This window comes from Acipenser ruthenus, chromosome 18, assembly GCF_902713425.1.
Source record: "Acipenser ruthenus chromosome 18, fAciRut3.2 maternal haplotype, whole genome shotgun sequence".
NCBI lineage: Eukaryota > Metazoa > Chordata > Actinopteri > Acipenseriformes > Acipenseridae > Acipenser > Acipenser ruthenus.
Window position 1 is genome coordinate 18,026,054 of NC_081206.1, and position 19,398 is coordinate 18,045,451.

General features: G+C 39.4%; 1 protein-coding gene across 22 annotated transcripts in view; it reads right to left on the reverse strand.

Moving 5' to 3' along the window:
- Window positions 1–19,398, reverse strand: part of LOC117419285 (ryanodine receptor 3) — a 141,773-nt gene that overhangs the window by 95,372 nt on the left and 27,003 nt on the right. For all 22 annotated transcript variants that reach the window (XM_058991369.1, XM_058991359.1, XM_058991364.1 and 19 more), the window contains 11 exons: window positions 14,856–14,930; window positions 14,133–14,211; window positions 13,376–13,488; window positions 12,216–12,315; window positions 11,649–11,742; window positions 10,042–10,110; window positions 9,418–9,574; window positions 6,110–6,274; window positions 3,923–4,044; window positions 3,262–3,442; window positions 1,247–1,382 (listed from right to left, as the gene is read on the reverse strand). In XM_058991369.1, the coding sequence (XP_058847352.1) occupies window positions 1,247–1,382; window positions 3,262–3,442; window positions 3,923–4,044; window positions 6,110–6,274; window positions 9,418–9,574; window positions 10,042–10,110; window positions 11,649–11,742; window positions 12,216–12,315; window positions 13,376–13,488; window positions 14,133–14,211; window positions 14,856–14,930 (1,291 nt within the window). The remainder of the gene's footprint in view (window positions 1–1,246; window positions 1,383–3,261; window positions 3,443–3,922; window positions 4,045–6,109; window positions 6,275–9,417; window positions 9,575–10,041; window positions 10,111–11,648; window positions 11,743–12,215; window positions 12,316–13,375; window positions 13,489–14,132; window positions 14,212–14,855; window positions 14,931–19,398) is intronic.

Consider the following 19,398-nt stretch of genomic DNA (forward strand, 5'->3'; position numbering starts at 1 on the left):
TTTATTTATTTATTTATTTATTTATTTACTTATTCAGTTTATTTTGTATACATTTAAAATGTTTTTGGTGCCCTTGGCCAACTGTGTTTCCTTTCTGTTTCTCATGCATAATTTCAATTGCAAGGAAGAAGAACAGACTACAGCATCCCCATTTATATTTGCTATTTATGTAAATCCAAGACTAAGTATATGGGAGAAACAGTCCTGAAAGGTAATAGGAATCCAGGGTCACCTAAACCACATTAGAATGTAGCTGGGGAAGAGATGAGGTGTGATGAGAATATAACAGAAAGCCTTTGTAATGTAATTGCAACAGAACATTCCAATAAGCAAAAACATGTAGAAAAGAGGGTCTTATTACTTCATCGCAGCTGTATTCAGATTTTGTTCTGTGTGTTTTTAAAAAAGTTGACATCTGTAAATTAAGGTGTAAGCCTTTTACTAAATTGCTCATTGACCAGATGGCAAACATGAATATTTTCACATGCAACCATTAACTGAATTAAGACCATATGCTTATGCAACCCCTTTAGTAATGATGAAATACTCCGTCTGGGGCTGCTGAGACATATTTCACACTGCTCCAAGGGGCGACAGGAGTGGCAGTCGGAACAGATGTACTGTACCACTGCTGCACGTGTTTCCAGCCATTCAGGGCCCGACAGCACAACACTCTGATGTCAGGGCCAGAATTCTCAATTGCATGCAACTGTGCAAACACCACCAACAGCAACACAAAAACACTGAGAGCAGATGCACAGACAACCAAACAGTGAACCATATAGACCATAATAACAATTAAAGAAGTCACATGGACTAATTCAGTTTTAGTACAATCCATTTTCTTACTCACTCAGCAGAACTTAAACAAATATCTAACATTTTGGGAATGTCAGTTACCAAAAAGAAGACCTCCAAATCGACTGCTGAGTTTTATACATATTTTTACAAAAAACTAGAGACAATTACTCTCATAACCTTTATTACTTATTTTAAAACTGTGCCGGTTTATAGAACTGCCATCTTTTAGATCATTAGATGAGTACAACATTTGTGTACATGGCAAATATATATATTTAGACACATATTACTGTATAAAACAGTATTTTTGACAACACCCCTACACAGGACTCGTGGCCTTCCCCTGGGGACTACTTCACCTTCCTCTGTCCTCTGGGTCCTCTGTGAGAGCAGACGAAGATCAAACCAATAACCCCTCAGCACACTGAGGCACTTCTTCACTTACCCAGTAACTCATAAAGCAGGTTGAGAATGTCCTTCCACGCGGCCCCAGCTTCCTCTCCTGCATACTCCCCGAAGTGCACCGCGCTGTTGTAGATGTTGAGTCGGTCGATGCAGTTTGAGACCAAGGTGAGCATTCCCTAGGAAACGTGAGAGAGAGAGAGAGAGAGAGAGAGATGACATTCATTAAAATCTGCCATTACCAAGCCATGTTGTTGATGCTTAGGTATTGAGATCAATCAGCAGCTAGGAACTAGCATTGAAGGGCCAAATACCATCCTCTCGTTTGTAAATTATGGTTGCAGTGAACTAGATTGCAGTCTTCTGTGCTGATGTCTATGTGAACTCCCATCTAACTCCCATGAAATTGGGCAGATGGAGGCACCTACTAATGGACAGAGGATTCTAGGACTACCGACACAGGTTGTAAAAAGATTGTATTAACTAATTAGAGGCAGAAGAAAGGGGTTACATCGTCTAACATTAAAAACAGCATTTTTACAGGGACCAAAACACAGATCGCACTCTTTAAAATAAATCAGCGAGGATTTGATTTGCTATTTATTCAAAATAAGAATGCAAAGTGTCTGAGTGGCTTCCCTCAGTCACTAACCACCCTGTACAATCAATCTGTTGCTTTCACTTTCGAGATGGAAGTGGATGACAGTGTAATGGGATTTGATTTTACCTACACGCTGAAAACAGGATGACTGATGAATCACCCAGGATTGCATTTCTCTGCAATTTTACAGCAACCTCCGTAATGCAATAAGAAATGTGCTTGTGTGCAAGTGAAGCACTGTAATGTGTTTACCAGGTCACATTTACAAATAATACATGGCTTAAAAAGATTAGAAGTAACATTACAACAGCTGTACAAAACCCAAAAACCAAAACAAAACAAAACAAATGGCAAGGCCACCCTTAAAATAATGTTGGTTGACTGCAGTGTACAAGCTAAATCTAATCTTTTCTGCTTTAGGTTTAGGTTTTGAAAACTGTGGATAAACTAGCTGTACATGTTTCTTTGATTGTAAAAAAAATAAATAAAATGTTCTACCGTATATTCTAGAATGAATAAAACTATTTGGGGCAGGGTTAGAATGATGGGTATATAGTTTAGAGCAAACCACTTGTAATTAGGGCTTTGGCCTTATCTGTGAAAAGTGATGAACAAAATATCTACTAGGCAGGGTCTTAAAAAATTCTACAAACTCTTTACAGGTATACAGCACGCTATTAACTCTTGAAAGACCAGTGGGGTCTTATTATCCAGCTCATTACAGGGTTGATGTGAAAGATGGATTTTTAAGCAATAGTGAAGACAGGCCAGAACAGCCTGACCCTTGATGGTTAATCAAATAATTTAGTCTTAGAACTCAGGGGTCAGCTGGTGATGTATTGCCTGTGAGAAATAATAAGGTACAACAGATTGGCCAGATTCAGTCCTTTTACAGAAACTGAATTGGCTTTCTGGTGAGGTCAAGGCACTGCCCTAACTGACCTGCAATCATTTTCAAAAGTGTCATGGGGCTTTCTTCACTCAAACTGAGAGAAAACAGTGGCCTGCTAAGTACAAGCTAGAGCCTTTAGGACCCAAGGAACAGAATTTGGATTATTCTGTACCAAGTAGTTTTTTAAATTTTTAAATTTTTAAGATGGCAGTTTGTAATGACCCTTTTGGTATTAGTAATACTATACTTACTGGTACTTTTCAGAACAGTACTCTTCTGTACACTGTAGTAACTAATTGTTAGTGACACTTACATAGTAAGAGCAGTACTTTCTGTTGTAGGTATTGTTACCTTTAGTTGCTGTATCAGGTAAGTTTTAATTGAACTGTTTTGCTAGCTCTATGTACTTTTTAGATGATTTAACTGCTTGTCAGGTGTTAAATTGGGATTAAGGACATGGTTGGAACAATGAACTGGCCTGCGTTTGCCTGCCCCTGCCCTAGTCCCACACTGGCAGGACGTGACTCTGGAGCCCTGCCTGCTCTACCTGCCCGGCCTCACTCACCTCCTCCTTGAAGAGGTTCTGCCGGTTCTTCAGTGAGCGCAGCTTGTTCTGCTTCTCCTCGTACGCTGCCTCCTCCTCTGGGGGCTGGAAGTAGTCGATAAGGTCGTTCAGGGTCTGCAGAACCTCCTCAATAGGCAGGATGACGGAGGCTCGGTTCTTTCCACACAGACTGTCCAGGTCCCTGAAGCAGGTGGGAGAACAACAAGGTGAAAAACTCACCTTACAATAACAAACGCCACATTACCAGTGTCAGTCCGAGGCAAGAACCATGGGTCACCATGACCTAGATTAATGCCAAAACCAAGTCTATCATCATGGTTTGATTACACTTGCTCTGTGCCTCGATAGACTTGTCACAATTCTCCATCAGCAATCTAATGCCAGTGACTATCTAATTAGGTAGTCCTGATCTTGTATACTGAATGACACTTCTAACAATCTTCCCTGAATCACGCTAACCTTGCCTAACTTAAGACTTATTTATCAGGTTACAACCCTCAGGCTTTTCACCCTGACACTACAGTATGTTACTTTCATTGCTGGACCAGTACGCCGCGATACCCAGGGGAGCTGTATGTGTTATTGTTATTCCTTCCCGCACACCGTCTAGCCTGTACAGTAGGTTTCATTAGGTAATTGGCTTGAGCACAGTCAGTTTTACCTGATAAAGAGACTGAACAGCTTTGACGTGTTGCGGATGATACGCGCAGCTTGGAATTCTTCGTGCTGGCAGCGCTGCAACGCCACACCATCATCCATGTGTCCTTCTTGATGAAGTATAGCCTAGAGAGAACAGGGAAAGGACCCAGGTGAGTCATTTCAAGGTGTAAAGTAACTATAACTGCACAGGTGGAGAGAACAGTTCTGTAAAATACCAGGGACTAAGTTCAGGTAAAAGGGCAGTTGTGAGGAGAGTAGGGAGTTGAGGTGAGGTCTGCTCTTGTGAATTATGGTGTCACAGAACCACTTAAAGTAATTGTAACAAACCCATAAATCTTAGCCATTTTAAACATTAGCTACACAGGTCTAAAATGTGCAACTTGTGTTTTCATTTCAAAACATGACTCTACAAAAGCTCTACATTTCTACACCTCATTCTTCTGTTTGCACTTGAACTTCCTGTGTCATTTCACTTCAGCAGTGTCATTTGGGTCAATGCATGTTACTGGCTGAAAGCATGTCAGTCAATAGGGGACAAGCTGGTTATTAAAAAAGCCAGCTCTGTGGGGACACCTTTACCCTCCAGGTGAAATGACCCTTGGAAGTTAACAGAGTCGAAAAGCATGGCTTGTTTTCTTTGACCTAGTGTAGTATCAGATAGCATATTTTAATAAAATGTGCATGGTGGAGAAGGTTTATGGAACTATATTGCAGCTACAATTACTTTAATTGTGTCTATATTAAAAAAGGACCTTAATATGGAAGTGGTCCTAAGAGACTAAAGGAAGATCTTCAGATTGAAATGATATGATAGTGCTTTTCATATTCTTGGATCTTTTATTTAACATCATGTAATCAAAGAAACTACAAAACGATATTGCAAGAGTCTACCGGAAGCCAAAATAGTAGTACAGAATTTCATGTTAGACAAATGTGACATTTCCGAAATGTCACATTTTTTAATTGTTGTCAGTTTAAGTATATGGAAAACTACAAAGCGATATGTAATTCAATATGTTAACGTAACATTATTCAGCAGGTTTCACTCGACTTTATGAAGCAAAATTAGTTAATTCTATAGGGTGATGCAAACCTTTTGGCCATAGGGTGGTTATGAAACTACATGTGCTGATACTTTCTAATAACATTAAAATGGACAGAACGCAGCATTTTCTCTGCGCCACTCGACACCTCCTGACATTGCAGCTATATTGAGCAGTTAATTCAATATCATGTACTATAGCTGCTGTGGCCCCCGCTATGTCACATGGTGGGCTCTACAGAGAGGGGCTTTTCCAGAGCAGCAGTGTCAGCGGTTTTTAAAAGCAATCACAGGAACTTCACTGCAGTTCTAAAGACCTCCATTGCACAGGCTCTTCATTGGAATTTTAAAACTTGGCCTTGATCCCATTTCTCTGACGTGAAGAGAGCATTCCAAAGCATTTGAGCAATGATCCGGGAGAAAGTCTTAGCACCACAGGAGTCCAGTTTCATTGAAGGGACACCAGACACCAAGGGGACTAGCAGAGTGATGGAGGTGGCACAGTTTGTTTGGGATTGTACAGTTTTAAAGCAGTATGAGATGATATTCTGAACACAAAGACGCGAGTGACAGAGAATAACGGGCAGACCTTCAGGGGCTTTCTCTTGTACACGCTACATATACAGGCCAATGAAAACCTCATTTATGTGCAGAGAGTATCTTTAGGATGGCAGCACACATCAACATACAAGCAGACGGAACTTTTATGCAACACACCAACATATGCTAAATAATGTTACTAACAAGTCATATACCCCCATTATCTAATACTCTAAATAACCTATGACTCCATCCACTACAGTATATCCCTGTCGCCAGGGACTTCATCCCCTGCAGGTTACAGAGTTTTCAAAGTCACAAGAAATGCTAAGTCATTTTGAGGAATTTTATGCAGTCATTTATAGACGATATGATCTTCTGTTTGGCAAAGGCATTGAGATAAGAGTAGTGTGCATTAAACAGTGATGAGCTCCTCCACAGTTTCTCTCATTAACACACTGTCCGTATCAGTGCTGGGCACCACACTCCAAGTCTTAGGGCAGGAGCACTGGAGATTAATTAGCTGGTGCAGCCTTGCATGCTCTTCTGTCCTGTGAAATGTATAGCTCACGCACAGTGTAATGTACACGCTCATTTCGTACTCACCCTTCTTTTCAGGGGTCCCAGACGTGCTGATTTGGCATCTGGAGCTTGGTAGGACACCCACAGTCCGCTGTCCACATGCATCAGAAAGCAAATTGAATCTCCGTATTTAATTTCAGCCATCCCCATGCCTTCAATATCCCGCTTTGGGCTGGATTCCAGTTTTTCCTGTGGGACAGACACAAACGGATGCACACAATGAGTAGATGAAGGCACACATTTTGTGGTTAACACTAGAAGCCCTTTGGCAGTCATTTTGGTGGTTTTTGGTTTTAAAATGTAATTCTCTCCACTCGTGTAACACACATGGGGCTGTGTGTTCGTGTACCTTTCTGTGTGTATGTATTAAATATTCTCACAAAGCATGAAACGCGGGACCGCAGAAATAAAGGAGATATATTACATTATATCTACTTTGTCTGTGACTTATTCGTTGCCCAGGTTACTATAAAGGTCAGAGGCTACCCTGAAGAATTCATTGTCTTCCACAGTTTCACGAGAGAATACATGAGAGTTTACACAAGAGGATAGTCTTTCAAATATGTTACTTTCCTGCGAATAATAAAAAGAGAAAAATGAGTCAACAAAGACACGTGACTGCTGAGCAGTGCTTGCAGTTGTTATGGAATGTATCTGAAGGTGATTCCGGAGATGAACAAGGTATGGAAAGCGATGTAAGTGACTCGGATGAAGAGTGGATCCGTTTCTGCTTCTGTACCTGCACCAGTGCCAGCTGCCGTTTCTGCGTCTGTACCTGCACCAGTGCCAGCCCCTGCTCAAGAGGTTTCTCGTGATGGTACAGTTTGGGACTTTGTAAATGCTTCTGTGAACCCACCAAGAAGAACTGCTGCACAAAATATTATGAAGGAGACTCCAGGATCCACTTCACACACAAAAGGGAATATCGACGAGTGCCTTCCGCTTACTGATCAATACCTGGACATCGGTATCTACCCTGATTTCTCAGCAGAACTTCAACAGAAGAGGAGACTGAACACTCCAATATGTCGATTTCTGATACGCAAGGGAATATGCTACAGACTGCTGTACCCGGCAACATTGACAGTTACTTTCCAGGAACAGATTCAGCACTTAAACAGTGGAAGAAGCTAAGCACTTCCTGAAAAATAATTAACCATAACTTTGACTTTGCAGAAAAAGAAAAAATGGTACACTGAATAACACCTTCCATGATGAGGCGCTGCTCTCTCTTGGAAGATAATACTTCATGAACTGAACGTTATCCATGTTAATGATTAGGTCTATTTATAATGAGTTTGCGGGTGGGGGGTCAAAGCTGCTACTAAACTAAAAATGGCAGGATAAATAATACTTCAAAAGGGTAAGGAAACGTCAACATTAATAATCTTTGCCATATTTTATTGATTGATGTGTGTATTATTATTGTTTAATTTTAGTCCCCCTTATCTTTTAAACATTGGCACATTTAATTTATCTTAACGCCAACAGACGTTCAATCTAGAATATTATAATTGCTCTGCAATAGTCAAAAACTCTATATGCTCACAGCTAAGGAAATCATCTACTTGTGTTTATTTCTGATATGTATTCTATTCTGTATGTACTACGCTCATTATATTTATGAATTAAATACAAATATAAATGGGAAAAAAAGAAAAAAACAGGGAGAGCTATGTACCATAGTGTAAAACCGCCAGACTGATGCAGCTTTGTAATTAACATTGATAGCTGAGTGACCTGTAACCTTCATTAGTATGCACAGCTGACAAGCCCAAAAACTCCCTGAACACTAGACTAGGTTCAATCTAGGACAAAGTACACATGAGCAAAGCTTCTTGCTTAACCCATTCTAACACATGTGCATTGTCATTGTTAACACATATTAACAAAGACAATGCCTTTATTCAGAGGCTCAAATAAATATAAGGCAGTTCTCTTACTATATGAGGACCGTCAGAAATGTTAGAGAGTGCACATTAGAACTAGTAGGGATCTGCAAACAGACTAGAGTAGCCCATGTGCCTTGACTAAACCACACATAAACCAAAACGCAATACAGTGCGCCGACCAAGTAAACACAGTACTTATATTACCATACTTCCAATAGACTGTTCAAATTCTATTGTGGTATTTGCTTAAAGGAATTTTAGCTATCAAAATAATTCTGTGAAACTTACCTATTTTGCATTTTCATTAGCTACATACGTTTCAAATGTGCAGTTTTTAAAGAAACACAAGTTATAGTAAAAATGTTCATTTTAAAACATCTGGGACTATGTAAAAGACAGTTCAGTTTGTTTGCTTTGCCCGCTTTACTTCCGTGGTTATGTCACCCAAGCAGTGTCTTCTGGGTCCATAGCATGTTACTAGCTAGTTACTAGTTACTAGTCTATCAGTCAGTAGGGGAAGCAGGTGATTGGTTAGTGAAATGAAAGAAGCCAGTGAATGCGTGGGACAGTTTCACCCTCAAGGTGACCCAGGAAGTGCAAGGCAGTCTAAAAGCATGGCTTGCAAACAGAGATTTCTTTAACCTAGAGTAGTACCGTGTGTTTTAAAAATGAAAATGGATGTTTGGTTAAAGATGTGTTGCTTTCAAAGGTGCACATTTGAGACTTATATAATGAATTAAAATGTATGGAACTATTTTGTTAGCTACAATCACTTGTATTTGTTTAGCACTGAAGTAGACAATCCAGAGTTTCACTCTGAATCACAGCAGCACTCTGTCTTTGTAAAGCTCTGTAAACTGCCTCGTCCATGTGCTCAAAGTCTTATTTTATGATGTCTGTTACTGTTTCCTAGTCTTCCAACTGGCTACAGTACAAAACCAGGTGGATGCAAGCAAGTTGAAAGGTCAAAATATCACATGATTTCTGAAGTTCAGAAAGACAAAAAAAATGGTGAGCAACCAAGATGGCAGCCAGAGAAATGACTTCTGCTAAACCTTGTGTGGATTGGCCCATAGACTATATTTGCTCACCCCAGTTCAGGTAACCCAGTGAAAATATGGAAGGCAATAGTAAATGAGGGCTTAGTTCAAATCAGAAAGCTCATTCCACAGGGTCGAAGGGGTTAATTTGATCAAACTATACCATACAAGGATAAGCCACAGCTGGATTCTTAAAGCATTTTGCAGCACCGGGAAACCCCTGCAATACATCAACCTCTTATTTACGGGAAATTCTAGAATCACCACAGAGAGGTGCTGTAGAATTCTAAAAAAAAAAATACAGCTGTGGCCTTTCCCTGCAGGTATAGGTGGATCAAATCAACCTCTGAGACAGATCCAAAGTACTTCTCCTCTGTGACACCTCTTTCACCAGCCTTACCTTTGATGCTCGGAAGCAGAAGGATGTGGATTTGGTGTCGGACTGCTCCCTGTCCTGGAGAGCCAGACCTCGCTCCTCCGTTAAGGCCAGGTAATACCCTGTGGTGATGTGTCGAAGACGGAAGGGCTGACCCCACCGAATGTGACTTCCACTCCAACTGCAAACAAACAACAGGTTTGATGATCGCACCACACAGAACACTTAGATTAATGAAACAAGCAGGACTCGTCCTACTGATTAAACAATCAAGAAATCCTTCTACAGGCTGTAGAGGCACAGAGATTTTAATTACAGCGAGTATCATCGATATCATTCTAAAGTGAAGCAGGTATGACCTCATTGGAACTAATGGGATGTGACAGCTCACGTATTAGAAGTATAGGCGAGCTACAGTAAAAGTCACCCTTTTCAAAACTCCACTAAACCTTGTTCTGTTGCATTAACTCCTGCCGGTGTGTGGAGCAGAAGGGACTGATTTACCTGATCCGAAGGGGAAGAGGAGATGCGGAAGGGGCCAGTTTGGTTTACCTGATCCGAAGGGGAAGAGGAGACGCGGAAGGGGCCAGTTTGGTTTACCTGATCCGAAGGGGAAGAGGAGACGCGGAAGGGGCCAGTTTGGTTTACCTGATCCGCAGGGGTTCCAGCCTCCACAGAGATCGAGCCCGAGCTTCTCCTGCTTCATAGTTCACTGTCCTGCAGACATAGTGGAAGGGTCAACACCTTAGAACAGAGCCGAATTCATGTATTTGCATGTGAAAGTATCAGCACATTTTGAAAGCTTACTGCAAAATACCATGAAATAAAGCACAGGCAGGCGTGTAAGTGCATAGTATAGGCAAGAGATTATTTAAAAAAAAAAAAAAAAAAACACCAACAATGAAGCCATAATGCCACCCTTGTAAGCAAGCACAGTAATGAGAAGTGCTGATTAATCTGAATCTGAAATTAATAGAGAATCTCAAATGAATTTGAAGAGCAGCAGTCTGAGGCAGGCTGACTAGAGTAGGGTTACAATATAAAATAAACAACATTCCAATGGAGGTCAAGTATGGTCCAGTGTCCACAAACCCACGGGTGCTGTTCTCAGTCTAGTCATGCAGATACTGGATCTTATTTGAAAGCCCTGAGTGTTATAGTACTTATAAAAGGACAGCCTCCCACCTCACCCCACCCCTGCCAAACTGAATTGGATGTCAAATGAATAAGGCAGTGGTTCTAAAAGCTCCAAACTGTGCTGGTACGGTGACCTACTGTATTTGCACAGGATTAAACACTTGTTGGCCAATGAAATCGCTCTCTCCTTCCTTGACATTTTATGAATAAGCTCCCTTCCTATTTGTGTGGTTTTTTTTGCTATATTCTGAAATGTTATTAGAGTAGTTTTTGATTAACCCTTTGCAGTCATATGACGGACCTGGTCCGACATTGCAATTTTCCCTTTCCGGTCCAATGTCGGACCCTGTCCGACATCATAAAAAAGACGCAAAAAACAGGTCTCTAGTAGTTTTTTCTCCGGAAAAAGCCAAGAAAACCATTCAAAAACATTTCTCCAGGTCCCAGGGGGTTCGTTATAATGAAGTTAGACTATACATTACGCACACACACACACTTTCTTTTAAATTACCTAGCTTGGCTTAAATTGAACCGTGTTACAGTTTACTAAGTGGGCATATGAACCTACAGTATGTATGTACAGTATTAGCAAGGGGAAAGGCACATTTTCTGAAAGGAATTTATGGTTAAAAACCACACAAAAAACTACTCAATACAGTATTTAAATGTCTCCTACCTACAACTCAAATGTGTGTTGCTGTTGGTACACCATTAAAACAGCTTTATTTAACATTGTTAAAACAGGGCTCTACAAATCAAACATCTTAAGAGATGGCTAAAAAGACTTATCCTGTCAATTCTGCATGCACAGTACCATAAGGTCTGATGTACAACAGGCACACATTTTCAAAAAATGTGTTATATGGTTTTCCAACAAAACTAGGATTATAATTGTCTATATAGTATATTGTGGTATTTATAATAGGACAGCATGCGATGTAGATGTGTGTATTACACTAGGAACATGACCCAAGTATGAATATTCAACACAGTAGAGTGCATACTATACTATGCATTGTACACAGCACGCAGACAAACTTCATGTTATACCTTCTTGTGGATGAAGTAGTATGCACAGCAAAACATTCTTATTTTGTGGAACAGGAAGAAGAACTCACCTGCACTGCTCCTCGCTCTGGCTAGATGATGGGATGGTTAAAGTCTCATCGTGACCATGAAACAGACGCATCACATGCCCACCAAGCAAGTACCCTGTGGAAGATCATACTCTCAGTAAGCACACTGATAAAACAAAAGCTGTACATTACCACTGTATTATCATTCCATTTAGAATCTATTATACGAGGAGCAAGTTGGTCATACAAATCTAGAAGAAGCAGCATTCTTAAAAGAAATATAAAAAAGCACATCAAGGTTCTGTGTTTTTGCATGTCATTGTTAAAGTTGAATTCTTTTAGTATTACGGAAGATTTGAAGTGGTGTTTTTTTTTTGTTTTGTTTTGTTTTAAGGTTTTGCCTACTACCTAATTGACAATACATCATGGGGTATATCTGGCAATATTGCTTTCCAAGCAGTAGTCACTATCTTCTACTATATACAGAGTGCAGGTGGAGGTTAGCTTGGCCAAGACCTCTTTTTGTACAGTCATGCAAAAGCCACTCAATAAAACAAAACAGCTATCCAAGAAGATGTTGTGATCAAGTGTTTTCTAATGAAGACTTACCTTCAGCAACATTGCTGCCGGAGCAAGTAAGGTGCACATTCCAGAGTGTCTGCATGAAAGAGGCATCCACCTGTACACTCCCATTGGAACTGGAGAGATGCTAGAAGAGAAAGAAAAATAATGAGTCCCTCAGAAAGAGGGAAACAAATACAACAACCTCACAGAGCAGACCTAAAACATATCTTGACATTGTGAACCACTTCCCAACAGCCTATGACATAGGATGCTGCCAACTACTCCATCTTCTTCCCTATGGTCCACTATTCCCACCTACTTTATTTTACATCTGAATGTATATCTTGGTATGAAGTCCTGCTATGCGAGATGTAATCTGTCGGGCCATGCCAATGGGATTGAGTGGGTTCTTATGAAGTGGCTGGTTCCAAAAACAGCGCTGTCAAAGGCAGAGATGAAAGGCTTTTTCCTGTACATGTGGCCAGGGGCATCTCTGTCAGCACCATGTCAGTTTTTGGCAGGTTCAGTACTGCTGGACAGATTCTTGAATCAAGCTATTTTGTAGAATGCTATAAAATTAAAACAAAAACAATACAGTTTGCAAGGCTCATTCGAGCCAAGCTGGCTCCGGCAATACTTGAGAGTTTAAACCAGGATGCAGGATGGGGGAGATTACAAGGTAATAAATGCTGCTGAAATGCTGATGCTCTAACCACACACACACACACACAGCCAAGCGGTGAGGTGGAAAGGAAACAGAGGAATTATAAATAAATGTGACATTTAAAATAGAAAAGATATTGCCGTTTTCATTTAGCAAATTCGCTAATTCATGGGAGGGCATCATTAAAAGGTAGCTTATGAAGCTACAGGATCTCAGTTTAACATCTCAACTGAAGGAACAGATTTTGGGTGCCTACCAAGGTGCTGGCACAAGAGGTAGAAGGTTGGGCGCAAACCACCAATCACAACACTGTAAGCAAGCGTCTTAACCCCAGCATTAAAAGAGCCAGGCTCATTTACATGATCACTTAAAGAGCCATTATGGTAAGAATCTGTGCAACATAAAAGTGCCATTGGTTACTTCCTGCAGAATCCGATCTTCATACAAGTGTTGACCAGACCCAACGTTCCATGTTTCAGAGATCAGAACGGGGGCATGACTGCTGAACTCTCCACTGGACTCTGATTGTGTCTCGACTTACCAGGTACCTCTCTGAGGAGACGCTGACCAGGATGAGGTCATCACCAATGCGCACCTTCTCTCCTTCCGATCTCTGCTTGGAGGCAGGGTGAATGGTCCACCAGCAGGCTTCACCTGCACAGCACACAGGAATGACAGGCATGAAATACAGCACATGGACTGTTACCTGTGCATGAAGGCTATGTAACATATAACACTAACACTTCATGACCTTTTCATTAGGACATGTTTATTACTCAAGGGACATGTTTATTATTCAAGGCTGACTATGGCGTTAAGCATTGAGAACAAATTCTCAAAGCTTTAGTCAAATTTTATTACAGTTTCTTCATAGTAGGCCAACTACTGTTTGCATCATTCATGTAACTTGACAAAAATACTAGACATCTAACAAAAAACTAGGTGTTTAACACAGTCGGAGCTCAGAATCTGTAACTTCAGAGCACCACACAAGAATGCCCATTACACTCATCCACCCTGACTGAGGTGATGGGCTACAACCATTGTGAATGCTTTGCAAATAATTTGTATGTCAGTGACCCCCTGTTTAAGTCCTCTGCTAAACTATGCTGCCTGCAAAGCTGCTTTAGTCAGGTCGGGTCTGAGAAGTGCTAATCCACTGGTCATTAACACTGTTATTCACAGTTACTTTAGCTGACAGATTTCATGGTGTTTTGATATTGCTGCATTCCTCCAGCTGCATTTCTGGACCTCTGTTATTTTAGGTTACATTTGAAATAAACAGAAGTGCTTGTTACCTGTTGAATCCTCTTGCAATCCCACATCAAATGCAAGTTTGTCTGTCTGGGATCTTGATGTAGTCAAACATGTTAAATACTGCAACACAAAAATAGGTTATCAGTTGTGAATCTGACAGTGAAGCACTGAAGGAGTGCACTGAAACCTGTGTAACACTGAGATGCTTCACTGCCAGACAAAAGAATCATTTGTAAGCTTGGCAAAGCATGATCTAAGTAGAAACAACAATACAGAATCATAAAAGAGTAGACGTATTATGATATTCAACAGGGGATAAAGTAATTGACCACGAACAAACACATATCCAAAACTTTTTGCAAACACGTAATAAAGAAAATGAATCTAGAAGCTCTGCTATTAGGACACTGTTATGGACCATGTGTTTGAGTCCTCAGTTGGTTATACCTGATTGTACTTTGCTTTCTAAAGTTTCATTTGCTGCTTGATGGTGCAGAACACCCTTCTAGGCTCTAGTTGGCACTTGATGAAGCTTCATATTGAAAAGTATGCTTAGACAGACTGATGATGCAAACACTGTAGTCTGATTGTTAGTAAACAAGTTCCTGATGTAAACCGTGACGGCCGAGCTGCGTTGGAGAGAGAGAGCATCTCTCATGATATCTACCAGGTCATTCATGACCTTGACGACTTACAATGTCATCTTTGTTTTAATAGTTTCAGCCAGCATTGAGGTAAAGAAAAAGGGAAGTCTAAGTTCTTACCATTGAACTGAACGAATGTCTCAGGAGAATGGCGTGGCCATAAAGAAGAGTCCTGTGCCCTCCTCCTTGTGCTGCCTATGGACAAAATGCATCACTGTAAAACTTGCATGAAACCTTTTCATTTGATCTCATGCTGAGAGAGAGATGCAGTGCCACAAGTTCCCCTAGTGGCAACGGTAAAGATGTGGATTTAAAATGAAGAAAATCAGGAAACAGTGAACGACAGAAAACAAATGGATGCAGAGAGGCTGAAGAAGATTAAACTTTCAAAAAATTCACAACTAAAAGAAAAAACATGTATTCACTGAAAAGTTTTATATCCAAACATATTTAACTAAAAGGTGAATTCCGTGACACAAGATAACTATTTCTTTTCTTCTACCAGTACCCTTGGCAACGTTTTCTACACTCGCAAAACATTGCAAGCTGCCAGTCAGCTTTGAGTAACAGCACAACAAATTCAATTCTAGTCTAAACATTTGCTTTTGTATTTCTGTGATAATTGTACAGTGGCAAGCAGCATCAGTTTTCGGTATAAGGGACTATAACTTTGCTTTGTCCCTAATGTATTTTATATGTTACTAATTGCTGGTTTTCTCAGTAAACTGGGGAATCCATTCTGACTGAATTCTAAACCATATTAAATAGCTAAAGTTTTGTATTTTTACATCACTTTGTTTATCTAGCAAATTAGATTTTTTTTTAGATTTAATCCAGCTCATATTTCAAAGAAAAAATACAAAAAAACGACTACAGGCATGATGTGGCAGTTTTGTAATGATAACCCGTGCTAGCCAGTAACTGCATGAACCTCCAGCATACAAAAAATATAAATTCAAAAATACATCAATTCAAATATTAATGTGGTACTAAAAGCCAGGAAGGAAATTATGACTTACCTTCCTTATAAACCTCTAGAATGCATTAAACAGAGAAGAAAAGATTACAATATGGATTCATCTCAATAGAAAATTAGCAACAAATGTTAAAACCAGTGCATCAAACTGGTTATCAGTGTCTTTGTGGTAATGTAGTCCAAGAATTCACATCTTGTAGGCCTCATATGTCTGGATGTCCGATTGAACTCCAGCATAAAACCAGGGAAATAGTGTGGGTAGCATTGTGTTACTGTATTTTTTAATCTCTCCCTTTTTGTCACTTGAGAGAAGGATCCCAATATTCTATCGGCTTGTTTTGTGGCAGCACCTCTACAGATTCACTTGTAAGCAGAACATACTGCAAGATTAGTTTCTATCCAAAACCAAATGAAGCCTTTAAAATGGCTATATTATTTTTATAGTATTGTTTTGTTTTGTTTTTTCAAATACTGAACACACATTCTCTTAGGGGTAAACTTCATTACAGCAATAAACTGCTTGAAATAAAATACATGGTTTTGTTTCTTCCTAAGCCAAACATACATACTTTTTTAAAAAAATTTTAAGAAGCAGTCGATTGTACAGTAAACTATGTAAGAATGTACTAAAGGTCTGTGAAGGTAATGTATAATATTTTAATGTCAAACTGAGCATGATTTTGGGACTGCAGCATTGTTTTTTGACAACACTAATGCTTCCTGTTCTTATAATTGTGTTTCCACTCAGCTGCACACCACTGCTGACAAGGTGTTAATTCTGCCTGTGCACTTGAGCTGATTAACTTTGCTAAATTAAGTTATTTTCTAGAATGCTCTCCACTGGCATAGCAAATCAATGGAATTGTGGTTATTGGCATCAAGGTTCTACAGTGTCCTACATAAGCATTCTAAGGTATGCATTCTAAGGTCCTATATAAGCAATCTAAGATATGCATTCGAAGAGTGAAGCACCTAGCAACTGGTCAAGAATGTATTTAGATCATTCAGTTTCATGGGCAAGGCTGGCGTATGTTCTGCTATGGTCAAAAGTTTTGCATCACCTAGAATTTTAGGATTGAGACAATTAAAACAAATTATACCGGAACATAATTTAGATCTATTTTTTAACATCACATAATGAAAGAAATTACAAAATGATACTGCAAATGTCTACGGGAAGCCATAGAAGTATTTCATGTCAGATTTCAAAGTGTCACATTTTTCAATGCATCAGTTTTTCATTAATTATATGGAAAACTACAAAGCAGTATGTAATGCAATATGCTAACTTATCATTATTCAGCAGGTTACATTCAACTTTGAAGTAAAATGAGTTAATTTTACAGGGTGGTGCAAAACCTTTGGCCTTAGCTATAGCTGAGAGCTGGGCATTGTTGGAGCATAGCCACAAAATACAGACTGGCTCTTAAGTGACCTAAGTCAACTCACTGCTCCACTGGGGAGGAGGAAAGCCTGGGAACTGTGCTGCCTGCTGATCCACCAAAAAGAAATAAAGAAAGTTGTGCAAAGAGAGCGGTGGCTAATTCTGTCTGGTTTCAATATCAGGACTCTGTTTGCTGGGATGCTGTTGTAAATACAGGACGCACTGGGACTGTCTGCAGAAAGGCAATGGGCAACTGATCAAAGAAAATGGTTCTGTATATGGCTCCCAGCTGTTGCTTCGACTGCTGCCTGTATCTCTAGATTACTTACACTTACTTCACACAAATAAACTGTGACCTTTCAAAATCAGGGGTTTGTCTGATAGTTTTCACAGCGTCTTGCAATCTGCTGCACTTTTGGAAACAATTGCTGTTTTTTTATATGATAAGTAAGGCTGTATTTTTTCCATGGTTATCACGGATTTGACTATTTCCATGAAATGTACCCATTGATGTGTAATATGTAGTTCCCTGTGAAAATTCACATTTTTTATGACTTAAATACATAAAGCAAACGTTTTCCTTGTTGACGCACTCCCTGTTACACTGCATTTAGGAACCTGGCAGCCAGTTTAGTTTGCTTCCAGTAAATAATTAAACACACTGCATAGAGCTGCACGATTTCTTTAAAATGTCTTCACCAGCTGTACCAAAGATTGGAAATATCTCTGTCCAGTACAAGAAGGGCACATTTCACATGTCTGTTACAATTTTAGCATCTATTTATGTTTTTATTTTGTTTGATAATTAACTCACTGATGGTGAAAATTAAAATGTTTGAAAAAGGTGGACATAAAAAATAAAATATTCTACAATTTAACATTTACTGTTTTTCAGGTAAGCATTTAAATATTTAGGAATGTTTGTTGTGTAATAACTAGAGAAAATTAGAATGTGACAACGCTATATTTTTCTGATTTACTAAATATTATGTTTAACTGTGAAATAAGTTGAAATACTTATTTTTAGACCGTGAAATAAGCCCCTTTTTACCGTGAAAGAAAATACAGCCCTGATGATAAGCTGTCTATAAGGAGCTGTTCAAAAAGTGTGCCATGCTTAACACACACAATGACTGTCTTGGCTTTCCAGGCAGATTCTATAAAGATTCTGTATCAATAGCTGCAGCTCCCTGACAGAAGGTGTTTTGAGTGTGGCAAATGAATGAAACAAGACTGATGAAATCTTTCTGAAATAATGGTCATGTCAGGTTTTACTGCTGTTGATTCGTTCAATTTAATTGTGGCAACATTAATAGCTTTCCACTTTCATCATAGTTTTAGTTATAGGAATGGTATTAGTATTGGACAGCAGTTTGTATTTTTTTTTTTTTTTTTTTTCATTGTGTTTCTTCAAGGACGCGAGATGCTGGCATTCCGAGGTTTAAAAAAAAAAAAAAAAACATACCTGACAGGAGAGTAACGAGGTCTGTATTAGCAAACATACTATCCAATGAAGCAGAAATTAAAGTCATTAATAACAGTGAGAGCAGCTGACCACAGCTTGAATACCAAAACTTCAGTACATGCTGTACCTGTATGCCTACTACTTCTCCAGAAATGTATGCTAAAGCAGTTTGTTGTGAAGAAAACCCAGTTTGTTGTCCTGAATACATTTCATTGGCTTTATTTAGGACATGTAGGTTTTCAAACACATGTCAAAAAGGTTACGCTGCTGCTTCCTGGTACTCAATCACTTCTTGTTGTGTAGGTCACAGAGTCTGAAGGCTGTTTATACAATTAGAGTGAATCTGATTTAAATCATATACTGGTAAGAGCATAGGTATCTTTGAGTAACAAAGAAAGATGTTAGGAGAGCACAGTAATTTATATTGGCGCCTTTCTTGCACATAAACCCAGCTCGTGATTAATTTAAGCACTCTGAATTAACTTGAATTCATGAGATTGAAGATGTGCCTTACTTATGCCTGCAATATCATTTACAATGTATATACCTACTTGAGTAATGACTCAGTAAAGCACAGCATACAAAAGACAGGGCATAGTAAATCTCAATGTTTTGTTTCAATTGATGTATTGTTAACACACTACATATTTTATAATATGCTAAGACATGCACCATGTGTTACTGCAGACTAAGATCTGGTGGATTGCTGTCTGAATGAAGAAGTGCTGTCCACTTACTGTACAAGCCCTGGAAAGCTAGTGCTAATTCTTTAAATATGGTATGTGTGTGGACTCTAATAAATCAGTTATTACAATACAGTTTATATCCTATTCATCTC